At 34.8% G+C, this 25,765-nt stretch overlaps 1 protein-coding gene across 1 annotated transcript in view; it reads left to right on the top strand.

Annotated features, from left to right (window-relative positions):
• Positions 1-25,765, top strand: part of ZDHHC21 (zinc finger, DHHC-type containing 21) — a 57,054-nt gene that overhangs the window by 9,653 nt on the left and 21,636 nt on the right. The window contains exons 4-5 of the mRNA XM_008567720.1: positions 6,623-6,734; positions 9,836-9,974. Coding sequence (XP_008565942.1) covers positions 6,623-6,734; positions 9,836-9,974 — 251 coding nt within the window. The remainder of the gene's footprint in view (positions 1-6,622; positions 6,735-9,835; positions 9,975-25,765) is intronic.

Here is a 25,765-nt window from a genome sequence, read left to right as displayed (position 1 = left end):
CGGCGGGAGCGCCGCCGCACTTCCCAAGCGGCGCACTGTAGCAGTGCGCCACCGGGCCGGCCCTTGGTCTTAAAATTTTTAAAGAAAAAACAAGGAATTCCAATTTTTATGAGAAATTTCATGATTTTTAAAAAATGTTACAACTAATTCAAAATTTAAAAAACATTGTGGATACCAAACAAATTATATCTGTGTATCTAATTGAGTCTATAGGTAACCACTGTATTACCTTTAGCTTCTCGATGACTTTTTGGATATCTGTATTATATCTTGTCTCAGTTGACATTTGGCCCAGTTTTCTTCACTGTGTTCAGGATATTTTCCTTTTATCCAATTGGAAAAAAATACATTTATTTATCATATTTTAATGTTTCCAAAGCCTTTTGTTGTCTCATATCATGATGGTTATGGTAATTGTATGAGGTAGGTAGGCTGAGTAGTCAGGAGCATAGATTGTCTCTCCTAGATTACACAGCTGGTTGTTGTAGAGCTGGTGTGAGACCCAGGTCCTTGTCTCTATCATATTTCTACCATGGATCTACATACAGATGAATAATTTTAGCTCTTTATTCACCTTTGCTATGATTTGGGGGAAGATTGAAGTCATCATGTACTTTTTGGTGCTGGTTACCTGATTCTTTTGTAAATGTGGTTTTAACTTAGTAAAAAAAAAAATACAGAATTTTTTTTTTAAATACAGAATTTTAATAGTGAAAAATAATATAGCGTAACTAAAGAGTTGAACCTATAAAATAGTGACATTTATTCAGGAATGTTTGAAGGTTGGGCAATTTCATATAATGGAATTCTTCTGAAAAGGAAACCTAAAGCCCTAATACTTTCATGATTTTACGTACTTTTTATTGCGTTACTCTGAAATATTTTACATGCCTTTCTTTTTTTTTAAACAGAGTAATGTTAGTATATATGTGCCCCACTACACACGAAGCAATGTGAATATAAGGGAATGTACCATTTTCCTATGAGAGGATCCCCAGAGTGTGATTGTATAAGCTTTTGGGTGTTAGGTGAACTAGTCAAATGAAATTATTACATGTCTATTTATATTATTTGAATTATTCATATACGTATTTGAAATAAATATAAAATAAAAGTCACTTAGAAATATTACTTTTTGGCACTTTCACATTTTATGAAATGATTTTATTCAAGCTGTTAACTTTTTTAAAAACTAATTTATTGAGTATAATTTATATGGCATATCATTCACCCATTTAAAATGTACAGTTTGGTGGTGTTCAGTATATTCACAGAGTTGTGTAACCATACCACAATCTTTAGAACATTTTCATTGTCAGGCTCTTCCCTTTCATGTTAGACTTCAGTGTTTTTGTCATCACTATAGCCACTTTTTGACATGGTGTTACAGAACAAAATCTTCCTTCTAAATTAAAAAAAAAAATAGCATGTTTTGGTGTTATCCCTTGAAATTTTACCCAAAGCGAAAAGGATTCATGTGTTCTTAATGATCAGGGCCATGTATTTACTCAGTTATTTTTTTCCTCCCTCCCTCTTACATTGCTTTTTAAAGGTGATCTGTAAAGAGACTTATTGACATTTACTTCCTACATTGACAACTGATTCTGTCAGGGAACTTCTATTAGGACTCAAGTCTTATATTAATTTTGGTAGTTTCAAGTAATATTTTTCTCTTCAAAACATTACATTATGAATTAAAATATAGTAATTGAGAGAGGGGCCATTAAAATGTGAGTCTTTTAAAAGACTCAAATAGAAGGTGATTTCTTCTTTTCTGAGAGACAAAAAAACCCAAAACCAAATATTGCTTTATATTAATTCAAGCATTTACAGCATTAATAAATCCAGGTTAAACAATGTGATGCTATTTACTCACATTAAATAGCCTCAATCATTTATGGAGTGTGCCTTTATTTCTTTGATTTGTTTTATGTTTTGATTTTTCTCTCCATTAAAAAAATGTGCCCATGTTAGCTTTTAATTTTCCTGTAGCTGCCATTAATTATCAATTGGATTCTCTCTCCCATAGGCTTTTATTTTATGTTATTAGATGGCTAATACAAAATTTTGTAGGTAATCATTAGACATCAGAATGTATCAGTCACCAAGATCCTATTGGACATGAGTAAACACTGAAGAAGGAAAGGGATAAGACTGAGAAATGCTTTGTAGATGTATAGGGTAGGTTAAGATGGATGGATTTTTTTCCTTGCTGCACAAGGCAGAAACATATTTTAGGTAATATTTTAATTAAATTTCTAGATTTTTACCATAGTAATTTTTTTATTTGTTCTTTAAACACATAAGGGTGTGTGTGCTTGTGCATGTGTGTGAAACTGCATTTTTGTAGGTATTTCTTATTTTAGATACTTATGTAATGTTTTTGATTTAGCCAAAGGAATGGTTCAAGCTCTTTCTCTAAAAAATTCATGGTCCAGACCAGAGATGGGCAAACTATTCTTTATGTAAAGGCTGATAGTATTTTTATCATATATTTCTTATTTTAGATACTTATGTAATGTTTTTGATTTAGCCAAAGGAATGGTTCAAGCTCTTTCTCTAAAAAATTTATGGTCCAGACCAGAGATGGGCAAACTATTCTTTATGTAAAGGCTGATAGTATTTTTATCATTATGGGCCACATGGTCTCTGTCACAATTCGTTAGCTCAGCCATTGTAGCACAAAAGCAGCCATAGTACGTAAATAAATGGGCATAGAAAAGAAAGCGTTGTTTATGGACACTGAAATTTGAATTTCATATGGTTTTTACATGTCGCAAGTTATTATATTTATTTTTTTCAATTAAAATTGTAACGATCATTTTTACTTCACGAGTCATACAAAAACAGATGGTGGACTGGATTTGCCTGCAGACTGTAGTTTGCCAATCCATGATCTAGATTACCTGATTTTAGGCTTTTTCTGACTGTAACCAAATGCTCTCTTCTTTTCTGAGGATAAAACATTTTAGGTATGAAGTAAAGAATTTGTTCTCTGGAATATTACATGCTGATCTGTATTAGTCCGTTTCTGTTGCTTATAACAAAATACACAGAACTGGGCATTTTGTAAAGAAAACAAAATTTATTGCTTATGGTTTCAGAGACTAGGAAGTCCAGAATCCAGGGAACACATCTGGTGAAGGTATTGGTGGTGCCAACAGTGATGGCAGAGTATCACACTGCAAAAATGGTGCAGCAGAGAGCACAAGAGAGAAAGACAGACTCTCTTCTGTCTTCTTTTAAAGTGCTCGCAACCATGCCCCTGACCACCACTTTTAATCCATTCACTATTACATGGTCCTGCAATCTAATCACCCCAAGTCTCCACCTTTCAATTACCATAATAGGATTTCCCACCCTCCTAACAGTCACAGTGAGGACCAAGTTTCTAATACATAAAACTTGAGGGACACAATGCAAGCTTCAGTGAGTTTTGGGGGGGACATAATTCAATCCACTGCATGATCTCCCAGAAATTATCAATAACTATCTTTATGTTTTAAGGAATGGATTTACAAACAAAGTGTTAATGTTGCTTTTTAATGAAAATTGGCTCCTTGTGGATAGTCTCCTTACTGTCTGCATTCCTTGAAATGTGCAAATTCAAAGTTTTAACGTTGGGATGTTTGGGAGCATTGAGCTAAGTGGGGAAAAAATATGCTTGTGACATTGTAATATACCACATATATTTTTAAAAATTTATTTATTAATATTATTACATTATTACATTCTAAGGTGTTGCGGAGCAGTTGGGAGGGAGGGGGAAGAGGAGAAGGGGGAGGGATATATGGTGGGTGGAGGAGGAAGTATGGGGTTGTGGTCAAGTCCCATGGCACCCCCATCATTTCTGGCAGGGGAGACCAGGGGGCTTCCAGTGGAGGCTCCGTTGTTGCTGGGTTGGATGCAGATGTCAGGGGGTGTGGCTGAACAGTCTCCCAGGCTGGGAGAAACTGGGACGTTTCCTGAGGTGGCTTGGTGGTCATCGCTGGGCTTGGTGCAGACTTTGGGGGGGCGAGGCTGAGGCCCTCTGCCCCCCACTACCATGGCTTAGGAGCCCGCGGCAGTTCCTATGGCGGCTTGGTGGTCATCACTGAGTTGGTTGCAGGTATTGCGGGGAGCATTGCCGAGGCCCACAGCCATCCCCCCTCTCTGGCTTGGGAGCCCAGGGGGCTTGCGGTCATTCTAGGTTTTATAGGTGTTCTTTGGTAGTGTTAGACCTTTACTAGTTAATATCAAACTTTTTCTCTGATCTGTGGGTATTCTGTTTTTTCTTTCAGTTCTGTGTTGGATTATTTGCTGTTCCCACCACTTAAACTCTGCACTGGAACTAATTTGTTGTCCTTTGGTTACTTCTAAAATGGAGGAACTTTCTGTGGGGACCAGCACTTGAGCCCTCTAGTTGAGCTAAATTGCTTCACTGCTGCTGATTCCCTGGGGAAGGGTTTTTGTGCTGCTCAGGTTTTAATGGTTACCTTGTATGTACTTCCTGGTCTTGTGAGTTCCAATATACTTGGGTTGTTGTGGAAACTCTGGTCTGGTCCTGAGTTTTTTCAGCAAACTGTACCCCCTGCAGTTCCATATTCTGGACCAGTCTCCACTGAGTGGTCCTGTGCTAATTGGGGGGCAGATCAGCTGTCCATGCCGTACCCCAGTGTTGCCCTGGTGGGCCCGTCTCCCCCACCCCCTGCACTCCAAACACTTCCCATGGGACAGGCCATGTGCCGGTCCCTTGTGAATACTCACAGGCCTCTTAGTGGCTCCTTGCTCCTTTGTGGGTCCACGGTAACCTTGTTAGTAGTCTTGCTGTCCTGGGGGCCACCAATGCCCTCTTCTCCCCTGCTGCCTCCAAGCAACTTCATCCGAAGGGCATAGCTGTGGCTTTTGCCGGCTCCTGCTCCATGCTCTCAGCAGCTCCAGCCTGGAAGCAGCCAGGGCTTGAAATGGTATGAGTGATCCTTGCTTTCTCTCATCGTGGCTTCTCCTTCCTTCATGAACTCCATAGGTCTCTCCTCTTCCCCAGAGCTCTAGTGGCCCCAGCTTGGCTGTTGTTGCTTTTTAGTCGTTGTAGATGGGTTGATTTGTGGGAGAGAGTAATGCTGGGGACCATCTATTCTGCTATATTTACTGGGAGCCCATAATATGCTACATATTAAATGAGTTTCCATTTCACTTACAGGTAAATAATACTGGTTTAACTGTATCTAAATTAAGTATTAACATTGTTGCTGTCTCATATGGTATGTTTTCATTAAATAAGAACCGTATGACGTGAGAGAAGATTTTCTTTGAAATTTCTTTTGAAGTGTAAAAGACAATTTCTCAACTTTACATTATTGGAACAGACAATTAATTTGATATAGGTTTTATTCATAGTTTATTGGTTTCTTCAGTGACATCTATAGCAGAATGTTTCCCCAGCACTTTACCGTATAAAATTCCCATATGTTGATGTTATTCCTGGCCATTAAACAAAAATAATGGAATTCAAATAGAGAATCTTTTTAGAAAATTGAACATTACCTACTATTATCTTCTTTTATTTAGAATATATTTTATTTTAAACTTTTCGTACTTCAACCATTTGCTGTATGCTAGGGTCACACTCTGCATATACTAATATTCACTTTGAGTATGTGGGTTAGGTTTATTTCACTATGCCCATACTTTTAATGAGGTTATGGGGTAGTTGAAACATAAATGATGAAAAATTTAAGAATTTTGTAAAAGCAAAATTGCATTTCAACAAATATTAAAAAGATACATTTTGTGTAATAAAGCATTTGTCTTGTCTTAGAAGATGACTCTCCCATAGTTTTCATGGATCTGATTAGAACAATTTATAAGGAAAACAAATGCCTTTACTCTTTACTTATGTAAACTTTATGTTTTTAACACAGAATTTAATTGTGTACTCTTTCACTACAGGCTAGAGGGAATTGCTACTTGGTGGCAGACAGGATTTTGTAAAGAACTCTTTTATTCCCTTCAAATAGTAATCTTCTTGTAACCTTCCTCACTATTGAAACAATTCTGATACCTCCTAAATCCATCTGACCTCCTCCAACCTGCTTCCATACACATTCTTGAACGAATTCATTGATATTAAGGAAAAAAAATGGTTTAGGAAAAGAAGGGGTGTGTGTGTGTGTGCACCATTTCTGTTTTTTTATTTAGTTATAGGATTGATTTTATTTTATTAATCTATTGAAATCAGGACTCAGCATTATTTCTTCTTTAGAGCCTTTAGATAATAAAATTTTCAGAAATTTTGTTTAAATGAAATTTCATTATACTACAGTAATTTGGTTGGATTTTATGTATATTCTAGCAATATGTCCAAAACCCAAATACATTGTTTTCTATTCTTGACTTTGACTACAAAAATGGTGTCTTATTTTTATAGTGTTTAAAATTAGAAACATGCTAAATAAGACATACTCATACATAGACTAGCACAGCAACATTTATGGCAAACATGTTTACACTGGAGGCTTAGAAGAAGAAAAATCTCTTAGGGATATATACTGAAGAGTTCCTATAAGATCTTCTAAACAATTGTTGCTAAATTTCACCGTTACTCATTTGCCTTCATTAAATGGATTTTCATTTTCTTCTCTAGAAAGGGAGTTTTGGGAATTATGTAACAAATGTAATTTGATGAGACCAAAACGTTCCCATCACTGCAGCCGCTGTGGCCACTGTGTGAGGAGAATGGATCATCACTGTCCTTGGTAAGAAAAGAATAATTCACTTTAGGAAAAAAAAAAGAAAAAGGCAGTAAAAAATAAATCTTAGAACTTAGCAAGTTTAAACAAAAGTTATACCATTAAAAAAAATCTTTTATTAAGGTTATCTTTATTTGATCCTGTAGTTCTGTCAACTCCCAAAGTCATTTTTCCAGAGATTTTATCTTTTCTAACAGGGAAATATTTGAGCAGGGAACTAAGAATTAACATGCACTCCATTATGCAGTAGGACTAAGAGGCTTATACTAAATTGGCAATGTATGTAAAGCATTTAATATAGTATCTGACACATAGGAAGTACAGTATTGTACAGTTGTAGCTGTTATTTCTAGCTGTAATAAAACATGCACATCCCATTGTATTCCTCTTTCCATTTGTTTAATTAAAGTATAACACATTTCAGATACTCTGATAACCTTACCCTTCTTACCCTCAATCCTTTTTAAGTATTATGTATTGGATATAGGAATTAACATTGCATACATGTTGGGTATGTATAAGTGGTAACTAGCTGATTCTGTTGAACTGCCAACATTTTTGGTCAATAGGGGGCTCTCTTGTAATATTTAAAGAACATGTTCAGTTGAGAAATAGCGTTTTTGGAAACAAATGCTATGAGAATTCTGTATTGTGTCTCATTTCAAAGCTGTCACAAAAATCTGTGAACAAGATATTGTATTTAATTCTGTTTTCCTGTATGGATCTCTGTATAAATATTTAAACTGGTATAGTGTAGCACTTTATAAATATATCTGTGAACAGATATATTTATGTCTGTATACACGTGCAAGCATATATACAAAGTTAACTATGTAACAGTCTTCTTAAGTTTATAACTGCATTTATCTAAAGTTGACTCGTGAGTAGAATTTAGCTTTGCTTAGTAATGCTCATCAGTGTAGAGTTTCCCTTATTTTTGATAACTTATTTTGATAGAACAGCTAATTAGCAAACTTTTAGTAGAAATTTGGTTTTAACTATAAACTGATTATTTAAATAGAAAGCAATTTCTTGAGATTAAGGGAAAAAAGGACATTCAGGTGAAAACACTTTTTTACTATGTAAAAATTTTAAAAATAGTTTAAGTCCATCAACAAGATAATCTAGTGTATGACATATAGTTGGGGTCCAAAAAATGTGCCTCAAATGTAAACAGATTAATTCCCGAGTAGTTTTGTAAACCTCGGTGATCTGTTTGTAGTCACAATAGTAAGAGAGTGAAAATTAGGTGAAACAGATATTCAGATAAGTGATAATTATCCTGAAAAACTTAATAGTAGTGGTTCTGATTAACTAAAAGTGTAAATGTTCATGGTACAATTGGATATTGATTCTTCCTTTCAAAAGAATTAATAGTTTAAGATTTTAAAAAAACCCAATCAACTAGGAAATGTTTTTGTAGAGATTAATAATACTTGTTTATTGTTAAGGGATAAATACTAACTTATTGGTGACCAAATAAAATGCTATTTAACCTAAATTCTAACCAATCAACTAGGAAATGTTTTTGTAGAGATTAATAATACTTGTTTATTTTTAAGGGATAAATACTAACTTATTGGTGACCAAATAAAATGCTATTTAACCTAAATTCTAACATTGGGGTGATTTCTCTGTTTCTAGGCCTCTTGCTTCCACAGTATTAGTCAACTTCTCAGAATATTGGTAGGAGGGAAAGGGGAAAAGATTGGAGGATCAGAAAGAAGAGTAGACCAGGGACCTATATAGATTTAGGAATTTTCCTGATTGAATTCCCTAATAGTGTACCGATGAGATGTTCAGAGAGTGAGAGAAATATACAGTGTAAATTGGAAGCAAGGAGAATTTTTGATGTTTTCAAAAATTGCATTATCTTATTTTTTTCTTTTTCATTTCATTTCTCAATTTTATTTATATTTATTTTTGTGGGGTACAGTGTGTTGTTTCAATACATGCTTATACTGCACAAAAAAACTGCATTATCTTAACTGCCTAACAGCTTTTAATTTGGAGGTCAATTCTCCAGTTGCCTCAAGGTTTTCTATATTTCTGGCTTTGATCATTCTATGTAGTAGTTTAAATGTTACAAAAAGAACCCTTATATATAGGTTGAGTACCTCAGTGCTTCTTAAAGCTCTCTGGTTAAGAAGAATGCTGTGATCATAGCAGTTTTTCAGATTTCTTGGGGACAGGAAGGATAGGACAAGCATAAGTCATCTTTCAAATAAGAGCAGTTAAAGAACATTTTTGAGTGCATACATAAGCACACTTCTCTTATAGTCCTGCTTGCAAATAACAAAAAAGTTAGGAATGGAACCTGTTCTAATTATTTTTTTTTCAGTGCCAGTATAATGCTCTTTTGAAATAAAAGATTAGTGCAAGGCAATTTGTAGTTTTGAACTTGGGTTTTCTGCTAGAATTCTAAAATACTTTGAAAATTTGGGTACTATGAATAAATTTGGAACAATAAAATATTTGGCTTAAATTAGCCTGGGAAATTTTGGGATTATAACGTTAATCTTTTTCCTAGTTAAGGCTTACTGTTGTATTGATGGAAGTGTAGCTCTGAATATTTGAAAATAGTTTTGAATAGATTTTATTTTCAGCAACCAGGGCTAGATTTTTAAAGTAAGAAAAATTGCGAATACTTAGCAGTTATGTTAGTGGCAAGTTTTAACTATTGCTCTCCACAGCTAGAATGCTGTAATGAAAGAACAATACATAGAAGAAGGTTCTTGTTCTCTTGGCCTCTGTCTCATCTAACTGTGCATCCTCTGGCCAGTGGCTTAACTTCATTGTTCCTGTTTGCGTATCAGTGAAACAAGGAGACTCCTGTCTGCTCTTCCTGCCTCATTGGGTTGTTGGGAGTTGAAGGGTGATCATACACATGGACTCCCTTTGTAAAGTGGAACCTGCTTTACAAATGTAAGAAGGTATATTTATAACTTCATACAGTTTACTTTTAGGTTTGAGTGGCTGTAGCATATCTCCATGAAGTTAAGCATATATGAAGTTATTAGAGTTTATTTTTAGTCTTACTGATCCTGAAATGAACATCTTATTAAAGTTTAAAACATTGTGTTTTTTTTTTTATTTCTTTTCTTCAGGATTAACAATTGTGTTGGTGAAGATAATCATTGGCTTTTTCTACAGTTGTGTTTCTACACTGAACTTCTTACTTGCTACGCACTGATGTTTTCTTTCTGCCACTATTATTATTTTCTTCCACTAAAAAAGCGTAATTTGGTAAGAAATGTTTATATCTACTAACGTGAGAGCAGCTGTAGTGTACAGTTGTTAACATGTAGTTCCTTTAAGTGCAGAAGATTGAAAACAAAAACCCCCCCAAATTGGTGAATTTTTAAATATATTGGGATTGAGAAAGTAGACTCTCATCTGACATTCCCTTTTAACCAAATCCATTTATGATTATTTATTAATATTGAGTGGCTTTCATTAGAAAGCAAAATATTAGACCTTTCAATATTTGTGTCTTAGTTAAAAAAAATCTAAAATTATGAAAAACAAAGGGAAAAATATTAACTTTCTTGTTCTTTTTCAGGAATAAAAACGTAGATTTTGTTTAATTTTTAAAGATTCTCAAAGGGACAGTTAAGTTCTTGAGAAAAAAGGACTTTTTCATCTCTGACTTTTAACAGTAATGATAAGATGAATTTGCAGGGTGCTGTAAAAAGTTATCCTCATACATATACCACTGGAGGTGGTGCTTTCCCCATTGTAGTACGTGTTGGGACTTCCCAGAATGGCGATGGTGGTAGTGGTGATGATAGCAGCAAGCAGAGTTTTGGGTTCCTTGGCTATATGTTCACACTGTGCTATTGGCATCTCATTTTAATTCTTACTTTATTTTATTATTATTATTTTTGTTGTACATTATTATTTTGCTAGTACAGGAATCCCAAACCCCTTGACCTTGGTGTTTTATAACACCATGCTCTAATCAGCAGACCTAACTGGCCAGCCCATAATTCTCACTTCAATGCTTACAACAACCATGTGAGGTGGGTATGATTCTCCTCCCCTCGCGCCCCATTTTTATAAATGGGGAAACAGAGACTAATAGAGGTTAAATAACGTATTGAAGGCACAAAGCTAGGAAGTGATTATTCAGCTGGTTTTAGTTGTAGAGCTGGTTTGAACCTTGGTCTTGTGAGTTTTTCGACGGTTATTCTTCCCATTTATTTGGACTTGTACTGTGTTTTCTAAAATACCATTTGTGTCTCTCTCTCTCTCTCTCTCTCTCTCTCTCTCTCTCTCTCTGTGTGTGTGTGTGTGTGAGAGAGAGAGAGAGAGAGAGAGAGAGAAACAAAGATGGGGAGCATGTAAGCATGTGTGTGAGAGTGCAAGGTACAGAGAGAGAGAGCGAAGAAAGAATAAAACTCCTGATGGAGAAGGGAAATTTTCCTTTCCTATTTATACCAGTTTATACTGTTTAAATCTTTTATATTAAAAACAATAACAAGTTCCATGGAGGTGCATTCAGTTAAATTTTGGAATAAGGGAATCTTTTCAGTATACATGATCTTTTAAATAATTGAAAAAGGATATTTGCTGTTGTTACTTGACTGTATATATTACTGGGTTCTTGTGATTATGCTTATTAAATATAGCCTGAGCAATTAAAATTAGATAGCAGTAACTGAAAAGAGATCAAAAGGGAGAATTTTAAATATAGGTGGTTGACATTTTCACACTGAGACTATAGTACATGCTAATACTACAGTTTTAGAAATGTTTCATCTTATTTATAGATTAATTTCTGATATAACTGGTATTATAGCTAGAACATTTAAAAGATTGTACGTATTTTCCAGAGTAACATGTTTCAGATAATTGAGTCTAATAAGAAAAGCATTAAAATGAAATTACTCAGTAGGATTAATGTTATAATTTCTAAAAAAAGTGAGAGAGAGAAAATCTCTTTACATTAAGTGTGCAAACCACTGGTAGTGGAAAGATCTTTACTTTATAAACAAACACGTAGTATCAAAACTTGGCTTTTCTTATTACAATTATAACTTTTCACACATTGTTTAACCTCTTTGAGTTGTAATTTCTTCTTCTGAAAAATATAAATAATAATGAGATTGAATGAGATAGTATATATAAAATATAGACATTCAATTTATGTTACATTTGATATTAGTGAAATCTCTCAGAAGGAGGGAATAATTTTTCATTGGCCTATTAATTTTTATGAAAATTTTAGACCATTTAACAGTATTACTGGGAGACTGATGGCAGATTAAGGACATTACAATAATCAAGTAAGGATGAATAATACAGTTGACCCTTGGGTAAGGCAGGGGTTGGAGTGCTGACCCCTTGCACAGTCAAAAATTCATGTATAGCTTTGACTTCCTCAAAACTTAACTACTTAACTACTACTGAAGTACACTGCTGCTTTCCCCTGGGCTGCAGATGTGCAGCACTGGGTGCCTCAGCCCTTCTGGCAGGAGAGGGGCATGTTGTTACTTAAGTAGTAGTTAAGTAGTTAAGTAGGCCTACTAATAGACTACTGTTACGTAGGCTACATAACTATTTGGTTAGGCATAACATGCCTAACCAAAAATTTTCCAGTATGTTTATTGAAAAAAATCTGCATATAAGTGGACCTGTGCTCTTCAAACCTGTGTTGTTCAAGGGTTTACTGTACTTAACTGAAAGATTAAGACATTTGAAGTTACAAACTGATTTCCCTCTCCAAATGAAAGGTAGGAACTCTAGTGAAATAAATATATATATATATATATATCTACACACATACTGAATGTTGAAAAAAGACCAGCAGTATAGTAAAAGTTTATTAAGAGATTAAAAATACTAGGAAGAAAATATATGAAAAGTGAGTACAAGTTGGGTTTTAGAATGTCAAACTAGATTTTTTTCTAGAGCAGTTATCGTAGAAGCAATGCAGGTATTTTTTAACAATCATACTATGTTAGTCAACAGTATGACCAAATGAAAATCAAATAATTAATTAAATCATATCGGTTATAGTAAGACTACTTTGGTAATAAGCAGCAAATTATAAATAATTCTAGGGATCTGACAGTTACTTATGTCTAGTAGTGCTGAGCAGGAATCGTTCTCTTAGCCTGTTAAGTCTTACAGTACCTTTGTTGTATTAAGTGAGATTACTGTTGTGTTAGAGGTAGTGAAATAGAAACTTAAAGAGGTGATGTTATGAGATCTCCCAGATCATTTTGCATCCTAGTGAGGAATCCAGTACTTTCTGATCCTGTTTATAATATATTCTCTGAATGAATAAAATGATTCATATACATTATCAAGTTAGATATACGGAGAGGAAAGCTTTACCATGTTTTCCAATATAATAAAAGACAATTTTGTTAGACAAATTTAAATACATAAAAATAGAATGTTATTAGCAGAGTTTCTAACCTACTTAAATTTACTAGAGTAAAGTAAATTCTAGGATCAGAATTATACCTAAACTTGGAGAAAGTATTTTATAATTTATATATCCCCAAATACTCCAAGGACCTGAAGTAGAGGAATGTTCAATAGTCACTCAATATACATTGAAATGAATTCTAGTCATTTTATAGAGCTAGGTGCATACAAACTTAGAATTTTTATATATTCTTGGTGGCTTGACTCCTGTATCATTATAAAATACACCTCTTTATCTGTTGGACAGCTGATGTTTCATTGTTTGTTTTTTAACTAGTCTAATAATCTTTGTCTTTTAATTGAAATATTTAGTCCATTTTTATTTAGTGTAACTGGTATTCTGCCATCTTCATATTTATTTTCTATTTGACCCATGTGTTTCCCCCCTCCTTTTTTTGCCCTTTTCTTGCCTCTTTCAGAGTTTTTGATTTAAAATTTTTTTTCATATTTTCTCTCTGATGGCTATTTTCTTATACTCTTCTTTTTATAGTTTTCCTAGAGGTGGTAATATTCATCCTTGATTTTTTTTCTGAAATCTAACATGTTAGTACTTACCATTGCCCACATAATAAGTGCCCTTAGAATACCCCTTATTATCATCATTTTTGGTATTGTAGGCTATAAAGTAGACATAAAACTGAATCACATAACAAGATGATTGTATTAGTCTGTTTTGTGTTTCTGTAACAGAAATACCTGAGACTGGGTGATTTATAAGGAAAAGAGGTTTATTTGGCTTACGATTCTGGGACAGTTGCATCTGGCATAGGCCTTAGGCTGCTTCTACTCATGGCGGAAAGTGGCAGGCAGCCATTGGCAGGTACAAGCAGATCACATGGTGAGAAAGCAAGAGAGAGAGAGAGAGGGTCTCTTCAAAAAACCAGCTGTCGTGGGAACTAATAGAGCAAGAACCCACTCATTACTCCCCACTCCCCCAGGGAGAGCATTATTCCATTCATGAGGGATCTGTCCCATGACTCAATCAGTTTCCAACACTGCCACACTGGGGATCAGATTTCCACGTGAGTTTGGTGGGGACAACACATCCAAACTCCATCAATGATGTTGTTGTTTATACATTATGTGTTATAATGCATATGTTACATATAGTCAATATCCATTTTGAGTTATTCACATATTTTTGCTTTTTCTAGCTTCATAAATTTCTAAGCCTCCTCTGGGATTATTTTTTTCTGCTTTTTAGTACAAGTCTGCTGGGACAAATTCTCCCAGTTTTGGGTCATCTGAAAATGTCTTTATTTCTCCTTCATTTTTGAGGGATTTATTGCTTAGCACAGAAGTATATGTTGGTAGTTTCAGTTTTTAAAAGATGTTATTCTGTTGTAGGGTGGTTTTCATCATTTCTCTTGTAGAGTCAGTTTTGGTCTTATGTTATTCCATTGGAATGATGTATGTCTTTTCTCTGGCTGCTTTTATGTTTTTTTGTTGTTGTTGTTTTTGTATTTTAGCAGTTATTCTGTGATTCTCTGCTGTGTGTTGGTGTTTTCTTTGCATTTTTTTTTTTTTGTCTTTTTCCGTGTCCGGCAACGGATCGCAACCTTCAGTGTCGCCCCCGTACTGGACCGGGACCGGCAACGGGATCGCAGCCCTTGGTGTTGCTCCCATGCCTCGCTCAACCAGTGAGCGGGAACCGGTCTGTATGTGGGATCCGAACCCTTGGCGGGAGCGCCGCCGTGCTTCCCAAGTGGCGCACTATAGCAGTGTGCCACCGGGCCGGCCCTTCTTTGCATTTTTTTTGTTGGAGAGTTTATGTAACTTATTGAATCTGTGGCCTGATAACGTTCTTAAGTTATGGAAATTCCTTGGTCTGTTTCACTTCAAGTATTGCTTCTGCCCAACTTTTGCAGTTCTGGGATTCTGATTATATGTACGTAGGTCTCACTGTGCTGCGTATCTTTTGCATTCTTCTCCTTATTTTTCTTTTTTTACCCCTTTGTGCTTCTGTTTTCTACTGATCTATCTTCTGGTTTATTAATCAGCTGTTCTGCTCTGTCTAATCTACTGTTAAACCTTTCAACTGAGTTATTTATTCAGTTATTTTTCACTTTTAGAACTTCCAGTTGATGGTTTATTTATTTATTTATTTATTTCCTCATAAATCACTTTTCTGGTGAAATTCTGTATTTTGTCATCTATTTTCTTGAACATTTTAATAAAGTTTTTTTAATGTCTGTGTCTGATAACTTCAACTTTGAGATCTCTTTATAGGTCTGTTTCTGTTAACTTTTTTTCTGTCTCTTAGTTTCTACATATTTGGTCCTTTCTTCTGACATGCCTGATAAATTTTTATTGAATACTAGGCATGTTGTATGACAAATTGTAGACGATTGATATTTTCTTTCTTCAAATATGATTTTCTCTGATTTTTGAACAGGATGTAAGATAAGTCTCATCTTGATCCAGTAGGAGTTTGTATAACAAGTACTTCTAATGTTAAATAACAGAACATGGGTTTTAATATAGAAGTTTCATGGGAGATGACATTTATTACATTTATTGATATTTCATAAGGATTTATGATTGCTGGATTTGCTTTGTTTCAGTTTTCCTTTGCTCCTGTGTTGTAGTCCTTTAGGGGTCTCAGGTGAAAAACCGAGGTATTTATTGTGGATTGTGCCCTCCAGTTGTTGTTTTCCTAGTCCTGTGAGATTGCAGGGTGCTCTGAGCCCCCATTTGTACTTGAGTTTTTATACAGTACTACTTATGAATTGGCAAGTACCTTAAGGTAAAAAGTAGTGCAGAATGTAGGGCCCACCTTAATGTATTTCTACTCTCTCTTGGATCTTGGCTTTTTAAGTTCTGGATAGTTTGGCTACTTTCCAGTGTCTTCAAACAGCTGTTTATTTATTAACTAATTGGATTTTATCCAGCTTTTAATAGTGTTCTTGGTAGGAGGGTTGGTTTCATACAAACTATTCCCTTATAGGTGTCAATGGCAATAGCATTTGGTTTAAAAAATTCTTCCCAGGAGATTCAAATCACTGCTTCATAATTGCACAGCTCCAGGAGGCAGCACTCACATTATAGTGTATGTAAAGGGTATCCTGTGGAATTGTGCAGTGCAAACTTCCTGTGGCCATAAGGTTTAAGAACTGCTATGCTGTAGGGAACGACACTTAGGTGGACTTCATAGGTGAGGTAGAGATTAACCAAACGGAAAGATGAAGGAAGGCATTGCTAGACAAGAGAATGATAAAATCCTTGAGGCAGTAATTGAAATATTTGGTTTTAAGGTCAAATCTGTTATGTAACCAACTGTATAGCAAATTTTTCTAAGGCTGAATAATAGAATATTGTTTTTACTATAGCAGTTCTTTTGAAAATGACATATATTCTGTTTTTTTTTAATGAAGCTAGAAAAAATTTACCAATAATGTCAGTACAAAAGTCATTATTATCACCATTGTCATTTTTAAAAACGTTTAACAGTTCTTCAAACTATCCTGCCCCATCAATGTTTTGTTGTAAGTCCTTCCTGTATCCTGCTTTTTTTTTTTTCTCTAAAACAAGCAAAAAACTATCTCCAGCTCTTGATTATGTGTGTAAGCCTGGCCAGATAGTGTCAGAAACCTCGTCCATTCACCTTGTTACCCTTTCTATTATTTGAGATATGGAATAAAGATCCTCAAAGTTTCTGTCTTTGGATATTGTATTAATGATTGTTGTGCATCTTTCCTTTGGGAATAATGATGCAATTAAAATATGCCATGGACTTTGCCCCTGTATTCTCTGTCAGCGAGACTGAAGTGAAAGCTTTAGACTGCATTTTCTTTGTACCATTTCAGCTAGATAGATGGCAGCATAGTATCTTTTCTAGCCCATCTTTAAATTCCAAAGCTGAGTGCTGTGCTTTTTCTCTGGGCCAGAAAAGAAAGTGTTAACTTTCCTGTTTGTTTCCTTTCTTTTTTTTCTTTTTTCTTTTTTTTTTTTTAATGTGAAAGTGTTTATTTATTAATCAAAAGAAAAAAAATGGGTTGCCTTTTCACCATTATTGTAATGGCATTTAACCTGTATTCAGTAGAAACTGGTGCATTATGATTGTGCTCATGGGAAAGAGTTGAGAAAAAGCAGGTTGTTCACAACTGGGAAATGAACACATTGGGAGCCTGATTTTCTTCTACTTCTCTCTTATCCTTGCTTTCTGTTTTCAGGAGAGCTTCTTCTGAGCTAAAATTATTTTAATTCTTTTGCAATTGCCCTATCGTTTTTAAAAATAACTTAATGCTTTTTAGATTTCTTCTTAATCTTCTAAAATATCTTCCTATCGTGGACGTTCAAAGAATTAGGTTTTTACTATGTGAAGTTTTGACAAAATATTTGAATATATCCTTTGTTGAGGGAAGGAAGTAGTAGGAGGTGTAAGAGATAAGGGATTTATGGTTCGTCATGAATCAGTGCCCAAATTTAGGATTCATTTTTTAAATGTAGATACTAATTTACATTCTAAGTCTTATACTAAAGAAGGCCTGCATAACTAAAAAGAATTAGTATTTACTTTTTAGTTAGTGTAGAAGAAAATGCATATCTAGAAAAATTGCAGTTTCTTTCTGTATAAGTGGGGATAAATTAAACATTTTTTGTTAGAATCACAAAATCAGTAAAGATTATAAGCTTTGAGATGTTTGGAGAAGTTTTTCAGATATTGGAGATTAAATTAGTTTGACCATCATTTACATTTATTATGCTAGTATAATGTTTAATTTTACCCCTCTTGAAACTAGTGTCTTTAAGTAGTTATTGTGATGAAATCATTGTAAAGATTTAAAAACCTGTAGATTGGGGAAAGATTTGTCAATTTAAAGGAATAAAATAGATGGATATTGAAGAAAATGAACTTTCATCTTTGACTAAGGTCCATATTTGACTATTTCAGATAGTTATTTTAAATGTATATAGACAAATGCCTAGTCATTTGGTATATTATTAAATTATAATAATGTATTTCATTTTACTGCATACTGGTTGTTTACCAAAACCAATGCTAGAAAATTATAGCTTTTTAACTAAACATGAAGGAAGGTATCACTATATTTAAAGACTATACTTTCTTAAATTTATTATATGCTGGTGTATAAATGTTTGTCATATATTTTCATGATTTATATTATTCTGAATTTGTGTATTACTTGGATTAGTGGAAAACATTTAATCATTTGAAATTCCCCTGAAAGGATAAGTAGCATGATTGCCATTTCGTGGGTAAGGTGACTGAAATTCAGAAAGGTTCAATAACTTGTTCAGTCACAGAATAACCACTTAGCAGAAGTGTGATTTGGGCCCATTTCTGTCTGTCCCTAAGTCATAATCTTGCAATTACTATATGCTTTCCAAGCTCCTATTCTACTTTTTGCATTTTTCTCTTAAGAAATTTTTTAGCAATATTGTTGTAGCATTGGTTTTTAAAAAATTTTAAATACAGGTTATAAAGCATCACAAAATCTGCTCTTCTGAGAAAGCTCAGTGAACCTCCTAGTAATTCAAACTTTGCTGTTTTCATTTTTTATTGAGGCAACCCATTTTTAGTCATTTCTCTAATATAAAGACTGCCAAATACATCTTATAAAGGCATTATAGTAGGTTAAAAATATTTGTAAAAATATGTATCTGCTGGATATCAGGTAGGTAATACTCTTTCTCTACGTGAGGAAATAGAGTTTTTTAAAAAATAGTTTGTGGCTATTCGTGTCAGATTATGCAGCTGATCTTTTGTGGCATTACCACTTTAGTTCTAAAGTTACATCTTTTGAATTGTTTTTAGATGAAATAGATTCAGATAATTTGCAGTTATTTTATACTTATTTTTATGTGAAGGGCAAAAACTAAAATAGTAACTTTTTAAGGCTATGAGAGCTGGGGGTGGGGTGGGGGGGTGACAGAAGGAGAAGAGGGGAGAGAATTTCAATAGAGGACATGTTGCCAGTCTTCAGAAGAGGAAAATAAATAATGCTTAGCAGACAAGCCAACTCTTCTACTAGGAAGATACATTATTATTATTCCAGTTGACTGATGTCTAACAGTTCTGCTAGGGATTTGATGTCAGATAGAACTGGGCCACAGAATTATTTGCCAGCCTTTTGCCTAACAGAGAATAGAAATAGCCAGACGACTTGGTTGCAGATAGCTCTGAATATTGGCAAATCTGTTCATAATTTATTTTATTCTTTTCATATAATCAGTTTTCAAGTAGCCCAAGTACTTATGATATTTTAAAAATATATTTTAGGCTTTTTAAAATAACCTTTGTTTTCTTAATATGTATAAGGTCATTTATTTATTATGGTCACTCAAGAATGGATACAATTGCTGACATACATATTTAGCTTTTTGGGTTTTTGGCAAGGGTAGTCAAGAATAGCCAAGAGTAGTGTGGAATTAAGATTAATATGAAATGAAAAAAATTTTTAATGTCAGTATGAAAGCAATTTGGCTTTTTTTTTTTCAGGTATTCTGAAATGGTAGTATTGATGTTGTCCCTTGGTAACTTTTTTTGTAATATGAAATGAAAAAAATTTTTAATGTCAGTATGAAAGCAATTTGGCTTTTTTTTTTTTCAGGTATTCTGAAATGGTAGTATTGATGTTGTCCCTTGGTAACTTTTTTTGGTTTAAAAGGAATAATTTCAGATATATAGTTTATATTTGTAAAGAAATAAGAATATTATTTTAACAACCGTCAATTCTGTTTGTCAGCATATTTTTATGCTTTTAGTGACAGTTGGAATATGGAAACTTTATAATAAATTTTGACATTGACCTGCAATACCAGGTTGACCGAATATATGTACTCATTAAATGTGTTTATATAGCCAATTAATTATAAATATTATAGCATTTAGCATAGAAGATTTAGCAGTTTTTACTTCTCTATAAGACTTTTAGCCACTTTGAGTTTAAATGGTTAAAACCTGGCAGCAGTTTTATTGTCTCACTCTTCTCTTACCAAACACTGTAGCACTGCATTAAATGGCAAATGTAGTAAGAAGATATATTATCCTGTTTTCCTATTGAATTGCTCCAACTTTTTTTTTTTTTTTTGAATTGCTCCAACTTTTCAAGAATTTTTACTGCTAAAATATGGTAAAGCAGACAAAATAATTTTTTCTGTAATATTTTACCCTCAGTCATGAACCTGGCAGTCAGGTGCCAGTGAAATTCGCTCCGTAAGACAGTCAGTTGCATACATATCTGTACCAAAGTTTAATGGATAATTCTGAACACTCAATAATAGCTATAATTTCCATTAGAATGTAGTAAGACTGAAAAAGTGCATTTTACCCGGGCAGTGGGGGGGTGGGGGGGAGAGGATGTACAGAATAAGCCTGTAACTTCTTTACCTCTATTTTGGGATACAATAAACTTAAGCTAAGACCCATTCTAAAAAGTGCTGATAACCAGATAAAATAGGACTTTATTTTAGGATTAAATTAAAATTATTTTAATGCAAGAGTAATTGCTATATGAACCTACCTCCAGAGTGTGAAGTTATTTAGTCGTTTTGAAAATTCATATTTGTGTATTTAAGAAATCTCAGATGTGATTTAAGCTATTTCCATTTTTGAACAATAGAGAAAATCCAGATCACTTAGCAATGGTACAGTGGTTCTCAATGGAGATGCGAGTGACTGCCCCATAGGGGAAATTTGGTAATGTCTGGAGACATTTTTGATTGTTACAACTGGAGGAGTTCTACTGGCACACAGTGGGTGGAGGCCAGCAATGCTGCTAAATATCCTACAGTGTATAAGACAGTCTCCTACAACAAAGAATTATCCAGACCAAAGTGTCAATAGTGCTGAGGCTGAAAAACCCTTCAGTAGGAGCAAGATCACAAATGCATCATATACTCTTACTTTTCAGACCAGCCTCATAAGTCCACTTATAAATAAAAAGTGCTTCATACTGATTGATAGAAAAACTATTATTTTTTATGTGTAATTTTTTTGTAAAGCATAGTTTATTTTTAAAAATTGAAGAACGTTCAGTTAGTCATTTAATAAATATTACTGAGTGCTAACTGTGTGCGCTGGTTCCTCTTCTAGTCTCTGAGGATGCAGTGGTGAACAAAACAAAGTTTTTGCATTTAAGAAGCTTCCATTCCAATTAGAAGGAGGAGACAGGCAATAAACAAATATATGGTTAATAAGATAAGTATTATGAAGTATAATACAGCAGGGTACAGGGATGGAGAGTGATAATTGATGATGTAGTCAGGGAAGGTCTTTCTCATAGTGAGACTTGAGCAGAGACCTGAAACTCAAGTAAGTCAACGTTATTAGAGGAAGAGCATTCCAAGGAGAGCAAAGAACCAGTGCCAAGATGCTGAGATGGGAGCATGCTTGACATTTTTGGGGAACAGTAGGGAGATCCATATGTCTTGAGTCGAGTGAGTTAGGGGGAGAATAGTAAGATGAATTTGAGAGCAGTGAATTTGAGAGCTGCGATTGGAGGTGGAGACTTTGTTTTGTTAGGATATTTAGTGGTTGGGACTTTGGAAGCTACTGGAGGGTTTTGAGCAATTACACAATCTCATTTACATTTTAGAGAGGAAACATTCTATGAAGAATAAGCTGAGGGACAAGGACTACAGCAGGAAGACAGTTACTAGGCTATTAGAATACAGTGCAAACATGAGATGATTATGGTAGTGGTGAAGTGTTGAGAGTGGTCCATTATAGTTTGAAGAGCTTACAGGATTTGGTGATGATTTGGATGTCGGGTATGAGATAGAAGGTGAAAAGTCAAAGATCATTCCAAGGTTTCAGGGCTTGAACAGCTGGAAGATATCATTTACTGAGATGGGGAAGCCTGAGGGAACGGTAGGTTTTAGAAGTTAAAGATTTTGGTTTTACACGTTTACTTTGAGTGCCTAATTTGACATCCAAGAAGAGATGTTAACTAGGCAGTGTGATATAGGAATCTGGGTTTCAGTGGAGTGGTCTAAGCTAGATATATAAATTTGGGAGCTTTCAGCATAAAGATCGTATTTAAAGCCATGGAACCTGATTAGAGATTTCCTGATTGGAGATTAGGATGGAAGATAAGATTATAAGAAGAAATGAGTTCAGGGAATTCACAGACCAGGTTTTGGAAGAATTATTTGCTAGATCATAAGTAGCCAAATCTGACCCTTGGCTTATTTTCATTTGGCTTGCATCAAAAGGTGGCACCCCCAGCTACTGCCTAATTTTGTAAAAGCTTTGAAATTTTAAACGATATCATTCCCAAAGATTGCCAGATAGGAGTATAGGAATATTTTTTGTTAAGTGCCCCTCTTCTCTGCTGGTTTGTGTGTGAGGACATGTGTGTCTGTGTACATGTTGCCTATGTGTTTCTTTTTCTGTTTGTCTCTGCTATACTAAGTGTATGTAACAGTCTTTATAGGTAGTACTCTCTGTGTCTCACATGTTGTGGGGGGAGGCTCTGTTCTTTTGCCCAGCTTTCTTCTTCATTTTCACTCATCCATTCAATAAGTATTTATAGATTACCTGATTTCAGCTAGAGCCCATTTTAGGCTCCAGGGACTCATCGTTGAACAAGACAGGCAAAAGTCCTCATTTTCAAGAAACTTACATACTGCTAAGAGAGGCAGATAGTAAATAAAAAAGTAAATATCAGATGGAGATAAGTACTATGGAAAAAATAAAATAGGGCAAGGATATAGAGGATGCTGGGATTTTCTGTAGTTTGGTCAAGGAAAAAGTCTCTGATTAGGTGATATTTAGGCAGAGACCTGAAGAAAGGGAGGTAGTAAGCAGTGGATAACTGGGGAAAGAGTTTTCTGTGAAGAACAAGTGTAGCAGCCCTAATGTGAGAGATTGCTAAGTATATTTAAGAAGTAGGAAGGAGATCAACATGGTTGGGTCAGACTGAGCCTGGAAGAAAAGAAAGTGGTAGGTGAAGTCAGAGAGCCAGTCTGACACTTCCCTTGTCTTTTCTTTCCTTGTCACTTATGTCCTTTCGTATTTCTTATTTGACATATTTTTGTTTCTTTTCACAGCCATACGTAACTATATTTTATACTTTATTATGTGTATTTTAAAAGAGGTCTGTTTCTATTCTAATATTAATAAAGTGTTTTTATATTTTACTATCACAACTTTCTCTTTTACTGTAATTTAATTTTTTTACCCTTTATATTTTAAAATATACACATACAGAGGAGTGCACAGAAATAAAAAGATACAGCTCAGTGAATTATCCCAACCTGTCTTTTGGTCAACAATTGTAAGACTTAATTATTATTATTTTTTTGCTACATTAAATGTAGTTAATTTTCATTGCTATAAGTATTTCTAGTGTTTAATGTAAGACAGATTATCCATTCTGTTGATGGACATTTACATTGTTTCCAGTGTTTGGTTGTTATAGATAATGCCACCATAAGCAACCTTATTCACGTCTCTTGCTGTACATGTGTGTGTGTTTGACCTGCATATATATCTGGAAGGGCTTGTGTTCAAAGGTTATGTACATGTTCCCTTAGATACTGTTAAATGGTTTTCCAGAGTAATTGTACCAATTTATACTTCTGCCATATATAAACTTAGGTTGCTTCATAGCCTCACTAATACTTATTTATGTTTTTCTGGATTTAGCCATTTTGGTGCATGTGAATAGTACTTTATTGTGTTTTAATTTGCATTTCTCCAATGACTAATGTCCCCTTTTCATATATTTACTGGCCATGTGATTAGCGTCTTTGGTGAAGTATGCCTGTTTATGTATTTTGCCCATTTGACTTTTTCTTGGTAATTGTCAGATGTTTTGGATTAGAGCCCTTTTCTGATTATGTGTTTTATAGAGGTCTTCCTCTACTTTGTGGTTTTCCTTTTCACTCTGTTTGGTATTTTTTGATGAATAGAAATTTTTAATTTTAATGTACTTCAGCTGATCAATATTTTCCTTTCTGAGCAGTGCTTTTTGGGTTCAATTTAAGAAGCCTTTTTCTACCTTAGAATCATTAATGTAATCCTCCTATGTTGTCATCTAGGTACTATATTTTTCTGCCTTTCAAATTTCTGCCTCGAAGTGATTTTTCTGATTCTTGTGAGATAGGAGTCAGAGTTTCATTTTTTCACAGGGTTCATGTTTTTCCAACTGATTTAGCATCTTTTATGGAACAGATAATTCTTTTCCCTCTGCTCTGCAGTGCCATCTTTGTCACAAGTCAAGATCCGTATATGTGTTTGTTTCTGGTTCTTCTCTCGCCCATTGGCCTATTTGTCTTTCCTCGTGGTTATACCACATTGTCATTGTAACTGTAGTTCTGTGATAAATCTTGTTATTTAGTAGAGCAGTATTTTTCAACCTTTTTTTTTTTTTTTCCTTTTTGTCTTTTTTCGTGACCGGCAACGGATTGCAACCCTCAGTGTCGCACCCGTACCGGACCGGGACTGGCAATGGGATCACAACCCTTGGTGTTGCGCCCGCACCTCGCTCAGCCAGTGAGCGGCCGGTCTGTATGTGGGATCCGAACCCTCGGCGGGAGCGCCGCCGCACTCCCAAGCGGTGCACTGTAGCAGTGCGCCACCGGGCCGGCCCAGTATTTTTCAACCTTTTAAAAATTATTATTGTCCTCATAAGGAGCCTTTTTAGACAATCCCATCCCCCTCCCCCCGAAGTTTAAATAATAAAGAATAAGATTTTGTCAGATAGGATTGATTTGAGTAAGGCCACACACTATTGTAATAGCTAAGATTTTTTTCCTCCAAGAACTGGTTTTCTCCCTCTTGGGGACAAAACTGGCTCTGTTGAGAATGCATGCAGTTGAGCAGATCCTCCCACTTTGTTCTTTTTATATGAGTGTTATACTATTCTTTGTATTTGTTTTTTTTCTATGAAATTTAGAAACAACTTAGCAATTTCTACAGCCAAAACAAAATAAAACAAAAAATTTTTGCCAGCAGAGTATGTACTGTTGGGGGGATCTTTTATTAGGATTGTATTTATTCTATAGATCAGTTTGGATAGTTGGCATTTTACATTAATTTACAGATTCCTGGTCTACAAGAATAGTACAGCTTCAAGAAGAAAATTGCTAGGGCCGGCCCGTGGCTCACTCGGTAGAGTGCGGTGCTGATAACACCAAGGCCCCGGGTTCGGATCCTATATAGGGATGGCCGGTTTGCTCACTGGCTGAGCGTGGTGCTGACAACACCAGGCCAAGGGTTGAGATCCCCTTACCGGTCATCTTTAAAAAAAAAAAAAGAAGAAAATTGCTACAAGAAGAAGTGAGAGATATGACTAGTCTTACAATCATAAGTGAGTAGTTAAAACTTTTCCTGCAAAGAATATTCATAGGTTTATCAGTGAGTTCTACCTCTGTCAAACGTAAAAGGAAACAATAATTTCAGTCTCATACAGACTCTTTCAGAGCATAGGAAAAGAGGGAACCCTCCTCAACTCATTTTGTATGTGTAACATATCTTGGTTTTATAATCTAATGGAGTTTGGATGTGTTTTCCCTTCCAAAACTCATGTGGAAATTTGATCCCCAATGTGGCAGTGTTGGAAACTGATTGAGTCATGGGGGCGGATCCCTCATGAATGGATTAATGCTCTCCCTTGGGGATGGGGGAT

The sequence above is a fragment of the Galeopterus variegatus genome, unplaced genomic scaffold (assembly GCF_000696425.1).
Source record: "Galeopterus variegatus unplaced genomic scaffold, G_variegatus-3.0.2 Scaffold338, whole genome shotgun sequence".
Lineage (NCBI taxonomy): Eukaryota > Metazoa > Chordata > Mammalia > Dermoptera > Cynocephalidae > Galeopterus > Galeopterus variegatus.
Note: the sequence above shows the minus strand (reverse complement) of the source record. Positions and strands in the feature narration are given on the sequence as shown.